This window comes from Apium graveolens, chromosome 9 (genome assembly GCF_009905375.1).
Source record: "Apium graveolens cultivar Ventura chromosome 9, ASM990537v1, whole genome shotgun sequence".
NCBI classification, from domain to species: domain Eukaryota; kingdom Viridiplantae; phylum Streptophyta; class Magnoliopsida; order Apiales; family Apiaceae; genus Apium; species Apium graveolens.
The window spans coordinates 160,340,983-160,351,623 of NC_133655.1; the positions used below are offsets into that span (position 1 = coordinate 160,340,983).

The 10,641-nt window shown below is 35.6% G+C and overlaps 1 protein-coding gene across 1 annotated transcript; it reads left to right on the forward strand.

The window, feature by feature from the left end:
• Window positions 1-4,835: 4,835 nt before the first annotated feature.
• LOC141684035 (protein neprosin) lies at window positions 4,836-7,649 on the forward strand. Its single transcript, XM_074488861.1, has 7 exons — window positions 4,836-5,392; window positions 5,587-5,673; window positions 5,765-6,022; window positions 6,145-6,309; window positions 6,438-6,491; window positions 6,585-6,731; window positions 7,133-7,649. Exons 1-7 carry the CDS (start codon window positions 5,222-5,224, stop codon window positions 7,508-7,510), a joined length of 1,260 nt encoding a protein of 419 aa, XP_074344962.1. The 5' UTR covers window positions 4,836-5,221; the 3' UTR covers window positions 7,511-7,649.
• The last annotated feature ends 2,992 nt before the right edge of the window (window positions 7,650-10,641 follow it).

Here is a 10,641-nt window from a genome sequence, read left to right on the forward strand (position 1 = left end):
AAGGAAGGGGATCAGGAATCTCTGATCTCAACATAACCAATTGTTATTAAATTACTTCCTTCTGCACAACAAGAAACTACTCAAGACAAAATTCCTACACCTCCTATATCACCTATAGTTGATCCAATACATACTGAAGAACCAGGTACAAGTGCTGAAATTTATATTCATAACTTGATTGTGCCTGAGGTTTTGTACTTGGAAGCTCCACCAATTCAACTCACTCCACCAACAACATCCATTTTGGATGTTGATCAGAACCTGGCTGCAGAGCAGAATTTAGAGGATGATGTTGAAGCCTCTATAGCCTCACATACTGCTATTTTATCAGAGGATGCTGATACTGCAGGATCTACAAGTTCTGATGCTGCCAATGAAGAAACTACTGGTGAAGCTGCTGTTAATTTAGATGCTGATGCAGTTGGTCCATCATGACATGCACCTCAACAAATAGTTAATCAAGCTGATTTAGTCAAGAAGTTTGTTACAGGGGAAGCACCAGTACCTTGGAGTGAAACTCCTAGAGGAAAGGAGTGGACTAAGGAATGGAACACATTTAGTTTTATTCCTTCTGAAAAGATTCTTGCTGAGCATCTGGAAAAAGCTGATGAAATACTGATAAATGATGATTTCAAGGCACAGCTGAGAGTTACTGTATTGAGTACTGGGCACCTTCAAGGTCAACACTCGACAACTCATGCCAAGGTGAATAAAATTCAAGAAACTTTGATCCAGCAAGATATGAATGTGAAACTTGAAAAGAACATATTTTTTAAGCCAGCCTTTGACAGAATTGCCTACATTGAGAAAACTCAGGAGAAGCAACAAACTCAAATTGAAGAAATTCTGAAGAATCAAGTTTCTCACCAAAATCAACTTAATGAGATCCAATCCTCAGTGAAATTGCTTGTCTCTCTTCTTTTACCTGCTGATGCCAAAAAGGGGGAGAAAGTGATTAAGTCTAAATGCAAATCTATTCAGACACTAAAGGGAAAGGATGATGATGACTAGGGAAACTCTAACAAGGGTAGAGGTCAAGGTCAAGGCAAAGGATTTTCATCAAGTAAAGCTAGAATTACAAGTCAAGGAACAAGTTCTGATACTGGGAGAAGAATAAGTTCTGATACTGGTAAAAGGATAAGTTCTGGTGAACATCTAGAACTTGATGAAGAAATTTCAAAGGAGTTATTTCTTAAAGAAAATCCAGGAATGGACTTTGAGAGTCTAAAGGAAGAAGAAGCTAGACTCAAAGCAGAAGGTGTCAAGACAAAATCTAAAGCTTCCGTTGTTGAAAAGAAATTTCCAAAGCCTAAGGGTATTGTGATAAAGGAAAGAACAAATTCTGAGGCAACCAAAGCCAAATCACAAGTGGAAATTGATCCAAGGTCCAAGGGCAAAGAAAAAGTTGATGAACCTGTAAATGTTTATATGCCAGTCATGGATGAAGAAATAACTGATGATGAAGAAGATGCTAATCTTACTCTGATGCAAAAGAAGATTTTTCAAACAACCTCTGACATGGCTCATGTTGTTCAGAGTCAAGATGTAGTAAGTTCTGATATGATAGTGAAGCAAGCAACCTCTGACATAGCTCAAGTTGGCTTAATATCAGAAGATAAGGAAAAGGAAACCTCTGACATTACTCATGTTAAACCTTCAAAAATACTCCTACCAGGATTTACCAAAGCTAAACAGGCTCAACCTTTGAAGACTGCAACAAGTGTGAAGCAAGAGTTGTTACAGGAAAGGAAGCAAGAGATAAATCTGGATTGGGTAGTTCTGATGAAAAAAGAGTACATAACACTACCAATGATCCAACTTCCTTAAGTGAACCAGGTGTTGGAGCAACTCCTGAAAGATTGAATTGACTTGAATCTGTACAAATGGTTTACCATACCTTTTTGAAAGAACATATCTTGTTATATTTTATGACAGATGGAAGGGTATACCAGACTAGGCATAATGCTATACCACTGAAGTATTTTGAGGAACTGGAACATGTTCTATTTCTACTTCAAGTGAAAGACAGAATAACAGATAGTGCTGCAGGGTATTTAAAGTCTCAAATTCAAAGACAGAAGAAGCTTTATTCTGTAAAGTCTGACAACACATACTGTCCCAAGTACAGAGATCACAAAGGTGATATTGTCGAAATGAAGCCTAACTCTGCTAAGATTATAACTACTTTTCTGGGTTATAAGGCTGTGGAATTCAATCTAGAGTCTGAGAAAGCATATCTGATCAGACTAGATCAGGAGATAAGAAAAGCTACGATAAATGATCTCAGAGCAGCTATTTTTCAAACTGGTTAAGATACAACTGAATTGATAAATGCTAAAAGGAGGATGGTCAATGAACTTGAATATGCTAAGAGATGTTTATTGAAGAACTATCTCAGAACAACTCCTGATATCAAAGAGATCAGAAATTGAAGCCAAGTCAAATATCTACAACTGCTTAAATTCTGAAGTGTTTACAGACTAAAGCTGTTATCAGAAGTTAAAGATGGTAAAGCTGAAAGGATTGTAAGTTGTAGTTATCTAGTCAAATTCTCATGCATTTGTACTTAATATTTTTGACATCATCAAATATCTGTTGAACTTGTATATTATGCTAATTTATAAGTTGGGGGAGATTGTTAGATGTATTTGATAATGTCATGTGTAATATGATTTGTGTTTAGTTTTCAGATCTTACATAACAGGACAAATCAGTACTTAACTGGAAATCAGCACTTATACTGAAGACAGAGCTTAAGATATCAGAACTTAAGTGATCAGAACTTAAGTTATCAGAAGACATTTATCAGGAGATAATATCAGGATTTAAGATGACTTTCAGACAAGGCAGACGGTTGATTGAAAGGAAAGAAGATCGAGACTAAGACATAGAGAAATATGCATGAAGAAGGAATTCTATGAAGAATATAATACTTGGAAGAAAAGATAACTAGTTGATATATTTTAGGAAGCAGAATTATATTCCATATTAATTAGAACATTATCTTGTAACTGTGTAGTATATAAACACAGACATAGGGTTTACACTATAAGTGTTATCATTATCGAAGTTATTATTCTTTGTAACCCTAGCAGCTCTCGTGATAATTTGTTCATCACTGAGAGAGGACAGTTCCATATTGTAACAGAGTTTATTGTGTTGAATAAAATCTGTTTTCTGTTACTTGAGTTCTTATATTTGATTTGATTGTAGTAAACACTGTATTCAACCCCCTTCTATAGTGTGTGACCTAACATTCACCCTTACTCGTCCTAGAGAGATCAGTTGTAATTACCTAATTGCTACTTGAGTATACCTCTGAATCACTATATTTAGCCATGACAGATATATTTAAAAATTCTGCACACAAGTCTGAAATCTAGGCTTCTACCCCCTTATGTACCATAGGTGATTGAATAAGCTTCAAGATCTTTAAACATCTGTTTGTTGAAAGCTTGCTCTGATATCAATTGATATTCACTAACATTCAACTTTGGTTAATTTGTAGAGGGAGGGGGGTTGAACACAAATTAAAATTTTTGGGTTAATTCATATTTGGGAGATGAAACATAAACACAGATGTTTTTAAATTTTCAGGTGGTTTATTTTTCGACTTGTCACTTGAGGTTTATTTGAAGAAATTATCCGTTAATTCAAAGGCTCACTTCACTCAATCTGAATTACATGACATCAAATATCTACACTTACCCACCCTATTCTAAATTATCCGGTAAGTTAACATAACTTCTGAATGAATAACTGTATTGCTATCTGTTTACAAGAGTCTTTTAGAAGATGTTATAAAAACCTTATAACTCGATGGACTACTCCTTCAATAACTATTCTTTAGGATGGGTAGTAATAAAAGGTTATTGCCTTAACAAAATTATGTAATGTGATTTGTTTATCACCATGATTTTGACTTAATTTCTAACAAATATTTTGTTATTGCTTAACAGTTTTTGTTTATCAATACAATAACTATTTTTCATATTATTGTTTGATATTGAATTGATTGTTAGTTAATATATTCACCCCTTTACATAGGCATAATAGCCTCTCGTGCCAAGAAAAAAATACCATAAAATTTGAAAATTTTGTAAAAAATTAGAAAAATGCTATTTTCAGATTCAAAATTTTGTTTTCAAAGAAAAAGAAGCATGGAAAGATAAAATTTCCTCACATTAGTTTTTATTCTGCCTTTTCATTGTGCATCCATAAGTGTATCTGTCTTTTCACATTTGTTTGCTCCGAAAACATACATTTAGTTTGGAGAATAATATTTATCAAAATATATTGTATCATAACTTGTATGCAAATTTAAGTCAGTAAAGAATTAGCTTTATAATAATGTTATTCATTTATTTAAGTGAGTAGAATGTATATGGATGTTAAAAGAAATTAAAATGTATATAGACTATTTTATTATTAATATCATCATTAATAATGAATGGCTATAATTTATTCTGTTAGGATTTTTGATAATGTTCAAAATAAATTAGATTCAAATATTCAATATAAAAAAATTTAAGAAGTAATTGGAAGTTCATTTTCTATAAATAAGTTATTGATTATAAATTTTTTAAAGTATTGCAGTCGTAAACTGTGGGAAGATAAATAGGAAATGAGAAATGGAAAAGGGGCGGAAAAAGAGTTGAAGAGTGTGGTGGGCTTCTCATTTTCCAATTTACTTTATTCACTTTCCCGTTCCATTGTGCGTAAATGTATATGTATGTATGTCGATTGTAAAGTAGTATCATAATACATGCACACTTGTCCTTTTCTATCCCACTGACCCATTTTATTATAATGACAATAAAGAATACGAAATTGATGTCCCTCCCGTGTTTAAAAAAAACAAAACCCAAACTCAAGAGAGAGAGAGAGAGGAGAGAGAGTACTTGTAGTAATGTGAAGGGCAAAAAACAAAAATCTGTATTTGAAACATGAGCCTCAGACCTGAGTGAGTGAAGCTTTGTTTACATACAAAAATCTCTGTGTTTGTGAGAGAGAAAAAAGTCATAGAGATAGGGAGAGAGAGAGAGTGAGAGAGAGAGAGCATTTGGGGTTTAGTGGGTGTCTTAGTTTGTGCTAGTAGTGTGTGGTGGTGCTGAGCTTTTAGCTCAAGAGCAAACTCATAAGCAAAAAAGGCTACCAAGTTTATTTCAAGATTTGGGGGTGGGTGGGAACTGGGAAGGGGCTTAATTAGTTAAGCATTTCAATGGCACCTCTTCACTTCATTTCTACTAAAAGACCCTCTTTCACACTCTTCTTCTTTTTCTTGTTCGCTGTGTGTTTGAGTAGCCGTTTACCAAGAGAGGTTTCTAGGCAGAAGCTTGAGGTTCAGAAGCACTTGAATCGACTCAACAAACCCCCCATCAAATCCATTCAGGTACATACATTTACACATACATGTGTTTTCTTTTACCTGTTATCTTTGAACTTTGTGGGTCTTGATTTGTTGCATTTGTGTTTCTTTTATGTATTGACCATTTGTGTTTTTTTTTTATTTATGTTTTTGTATAAATGGGAAAGTATAGTTTAAACTTTGTGAGTGTTGATTAGTGTTATTTTTTGAATGAACAGAGCCCAGATGGGGATACCATTGACTGTATACCTATCTCTCATCAGCCTGCTTTTGATCATCCTTTCCTTAAAGATCACAAAATCCAGGTACCCCTTTTTTTTATTTGAAATATGAACAAGAAATGAGGGCTTAAAGTTGATGTTTTGTAATTTGTATATTTCTGTTTTGATTTTTCAGATGAGGCCTAGCTATCACCCAGAAGGGCTGTTTGATGAGAGCAAGATGTCCACAGAATCTAGTAAAAAAGCAAAGCCCATGTCTCAGCTTTGGCACATGAATGGTAGATGCCCTCAAGATACTATACCTGTGAGAAGAACAAAAAAAGATGACATTTTGAGAGCAAGCTCTGTTAAAAAATATGGTAAAAAGAAGCAGAGAAGCATCCCTAAACCCAGGTCTGCAGATCCTGACCTTGTTAACGAAAGCGGTCATCAGGTAACTTTGATTACGAGCTAGTTGGTACTCTTTTAAGGGAATAATTACATGTTTTTTTATGTTTATGTACATGTTATCTAACTTGTAATTTATTTTGTATTGTGATTTTGGGGATTTTCCAGCATGCCATAGCTTATGTTGAAGGGGACAAGTATTATGGTGCAAGAGCAACTATAAATGTCTGGGAGCCAAAAATACAGCAGGCTAATGAGTTCAGTTTGTCACAAATTTGGGTTCTTGGTGGTTCTTTTGGTGAAGATCTTAACAGCATTGAAGCTGGTTGGCAGGTAAACACTTTTTTATTTTTCTTCTGTTTATGGAAAAGTTGCAGAACATCTTGATTGTGGCATTCACATGGGCTCTCTTAAAGGTATTTCTATTATTAGCTCTGACTGTAGCATGTTCTTGATTACAGGTCAGCCCAGATCTTTATGGTGATAACAACACAAGGCTGTTCACTTATTGGACTGTAAGTTCATAATTTTTCTTACAGTCTTATCCCTTACAGGCCTTCAGTTAGATTCAAAAGAATATTGAGTATTTTTCTTGATATAATATGCAGAGTGATGCATACCAAGCAACCGGGTGCTACAACTTACTATGCTCAGGCTTCATACAAATTAATAGCGAAATAGCAATGGGTGCTAGCATCTCCCCGGTTTCTGCTGTTCGAAATTCTCAATATGATATCAGTATCCTTGTTTGGAAGGTGAAAATTGAAACCTTGTTTATATCCCTTACGTTTGCACTTTGCAACTCCTGTTGATTGTCGAAATTGTGTAGTAAATTGACATTATTATTTGTAACAAAAGGCTCCATGATGGGGAAATCAACATACAAGAAAGTAGCTAGGTGATTTAGATTTGTTTATTTGAAAATAGATTGTGGAATCATATCCAATAACCTATACAACACTGAGGAGAATATTTTTGAGTGGCCTAAATTTGATCATTGCTTTTGTGCTTAGTGTTGAAGCCACTACTAATACATGAAAAGGACATCTATTACTAAGCTAGGACTTAATTTTTTTGTCACTATAGTGTAGCTAGCTCAATCTCAGTTTTATTAATGGTTTGTTCTAATGGTTATACTTGCTTCATTAAAATGCAGGATCCAAAAGAAGGAAATTGGTGGATGCAGTTTGGCAATGGGTATGTGTTAGGATATTGGCCTTCTTTCCTCTTTTCATACTTGGCCGAGAGTGCCTCGATGATAGAATGGGGTGGTGAGGTTGTAAACTCGGAATCGGACGGACACCATACCTCAACTCAAATGGGCAGTGGGAGATTCCCAGAAGAAGGATTTGGAAAGGCTAGTTATTTCAGGAACATTCAAGTTGTTGATAGTTCAAACAATCTCAAGGCTCCAAAAAACATTGGCACATTTACAGAACAGTCCAACTGCTATGATGTTCAAACAGGTAGTAATGAGGATTGGGGTCGATACTTTTACTATGGAGGGCCTGGTAAAAACCCAAATTGCCCATGAGAGAAGTGAAATGCAATGCAGGAACAAAAAGATTCTCATTACAAAATTCTCTCTCACCTGTATTATTCATCTTACATCTCCCTACCTCTTTCTTATCTTTTTAACATACTTTTATTTATAATTTACATATTTTTCTTTATTTTTAGGTTTGAGTTAGTATGGTGGTCCCTTAAATGTAGTGGGAAGTTTTTGACCCTTTTGCCATTTTAGTTGTTTTAAACCTTGAAAAGTTGTTCTCCATGTAAGTGGTTGGGGGAAGTGGCCAAAGTTTCTCAAAAGTATAAAAGAAGCAGGCCCCTGTCTTTTCTATCTTGTAGTTGTATTTTAATGTGTTTATATATCTCCTTCCTTTGTTGGGAGTTGGGGAGTGCTTTGTTACTCAATTGGATTGGATGAATCAATTTGTTGTTGATCTGGGTTTTGGAGCTGCTCTCTCCATTAGTATAAATGTTTATGGGATTTTTTGCCCAAGGGTACATAATAGTCACTAACTTCAGTTAATGTTATATTGAGTTACATACTGCAAAATGTAACGGGAAGAAAGGGAATCTACTGCACACCAATTTAAATTAGCTTTATCCCTCTGTTCTTCCTGTTCTTGGACAGAGGATTAAACAAGAGGGTTGGAGTCAGAAGAAGATAGTGTCACTGTCATAGGTTATTAATTATTTTAGTCTACGAAACTCATTAAACCATTTGAAAATCGCCTATATAAAAGGTGCTTTAGATATCAAGTTAGAGAAATGTTATAGTTTTCGGAACAGTTTCAAAATCTTTCTCAAATATGTCAGACCTTGATAAATAATTATTCTTGGGATAAATATATTATATTCATTAATTGAGGTTATTTATTTATCGAGATAAAAATACAAATACATGTCTTTATTATGTTGGGACCGAAAAAAATATTCATTTATTTATTGTCGGTGAGATTATTTATTTATTGAATATTCATTTATCAAGGTTTTATTGTATTTGGTTATTTTCCTGAGATTGCATGTGTTTTTATGTTATGTCGTGATAAGTTTTGAGAATGAATTTGGGATATGTAGTACTGTGTCGGACGTGGATGAACCCACCAAAATTATGAGAAAGACTAAAGTGTCCATTATCTTCTGCTGTATATCTTGATTTTGAAGATTAGGAGGCATAATTAAAGGCAGATAAAGTGGAGGACTAATTTGTTAACGGAGAATGGTAAATGTCTGAAGAAAGTGGGTTATCTTGATCTGAACATGTACGTGGGGAAAGAATAAGTGGAGAAATTAACTTTGCAACATTGTATATATGCCAAACTTGTTTACGTAAAGAGGGTCAATGCCCTCGGCTCAACCTTCAATCAGGGAACATCAAGGGGGGAATCAAATTAGCCGTTTCAATTGTTTGTTTTCAACACACCAGCTGTTTGTAAGACGGGCATAATAAGGCCTCGCATTAGATGAAAGGGATATAAAGTTTAATATTCCATTCATCTCTATAATTAGTCTACATCAATCTTCAATATATTCTATTTTCATGGGGAAGTATTTACATTTTTATTTTCAAGAAATTATGGACAAATGCACTACTCATATATATATATATATATAAAGATATTATAAATACGAGTGATAAGCTATTCTACCGACGGTTTGAGCAACAGAGAATGAGGTGCATTGTCCAACTGACGGTGGGAGACACGACACCCTGACGAGGGAGGTTGTCTCTGTGTTTTTTCCCATGTTTTACGAGCGTGATGCAGTTTGGTACGCACCAAAAATCATCAACTCATGCATTCTAAAATTTAGAAACGAGCTCAATCAGAAATTGCTGGTTTGGTCTCATTTTCTCAAGTCAATACAATTTTTTAAATAATACGGCTTACTCAAATTTACAACGTAAATATCTAAACCTTTTTCTTATCCATTTCCGGAAAAAAAAATGACACAATGTCAAGATCCGGGTAAAATACACGGCAATTAGAACAAAAACTGAATAAAAATGTTAAAAAGATGAAATTACCCAACTAAGCTGATAATTGTTCTTTGGTAGTTTCTCCGATTAGTGGTCTTGAATTCCAAAGTCTTGTGATCAACTTCTCTAATTAAGAAGCATTGGACTTAAAATTTTGCACTGATGTTCCGCGATAAGTCTATAAAAAACTCAAGATTTCATTTGTACTGGGAGCGCCAAAATGTAATGATAACTCTGTTTCTTCCCGGGTCTTCTCCTCTCTCACGTAAGCTAGAATCCTGTCCACGTGGAAGCTGGTGTGTGGTTGACCTGCTAGGTAGACGACTCTGCAAAACAGAGCCGGAGGGGGGCTGCTCCCCGCGGCAACTCCGGTATGAGAATAAGAATAAGGTTTCTTGAAGAAGAAGAAGAAGAGGGAAGAAGGAGTTATTCAAAATATGTATAGTGGTGTGTGTATAGAACCCTCTTTTGGGGCATTTTATAGGTCCCAACATTTATGGTTTTTGGGGTTTGTACCTCTTCATCCTAGGCTTTGATCATTTTTGGTTGACGAGTGATTGGACGGCTTGGATCGACTGTGGAGCCGGGTGTCTTTCTTCCACCAGTGTTGTCTTGGGATCTTTTCATATGGACAGATGGGATGCAATTGTTTCATTTTGGGTAACATGAGACATTTGACATTTTTGTCCTGTGCCACGTGGCCCCGAGGGCCACCCCAGTTTGGGTCTGGGGTGTTCTTTTATCTGGGCTTTTGCTTCTTTATTTGGGCTTGATTATTTATAGCCTATCATTTGCCTCCCACTCTCTTATGCGGGTTTTCCCGGATGTGGGAGTAGTCTTCTCTCTCGGAGCGTGTGTTATGAGCTGTGTGATTCAGAAATTTTTTGCCTTTTTGCTTTAATTTGTGGTCACTAGCCTCGGGGTGCTGTTAAGTACAAGTCCCCGGGGTTATGTTTGGGTAGGCCTTTTGGTTTTTGTCACTTGGAAAAATTTCGTATTTTTCCTTTGATTTGTGGCCCTTAACCCCGGGGTGTTGTTGGATACAAGTCCCCGGGATTTTGTGTGGGTATGCCTGTTGGTTGAGCTGGCGGGTACGGATGTGATAGGAGCTCAGTATTTTGGCATTTTCCCCGGAATGTCAAGTGACGGTTGAGCTTCCTGTAGGAATATGTGTATAC

Bases quoted from the DNA above. Each gene is read 5' to 3' on its own strand.
- LOC141684035 (XM_074488861.1), top strand. From the start codon at position 5,222: ATGGCACCTCTTCACTTCATTTCTACTAAAAGACCCTCTTTCACACTC. The intron at 6,023-6,144 runs GTAACTTTGATT...GGGATTTTCCAG, and splicing joins TTAACGAAAGCGGTCATCAG to CATGCCATAGCTTATGTTGA. The intron at 6,732-7,132 runs GTGAAAATTGAA...ATTAAAATGCAG, and splicing joins TCAGTATCCTTGTTTGGAAG to GATCCAAAAGAAGGAAATTG.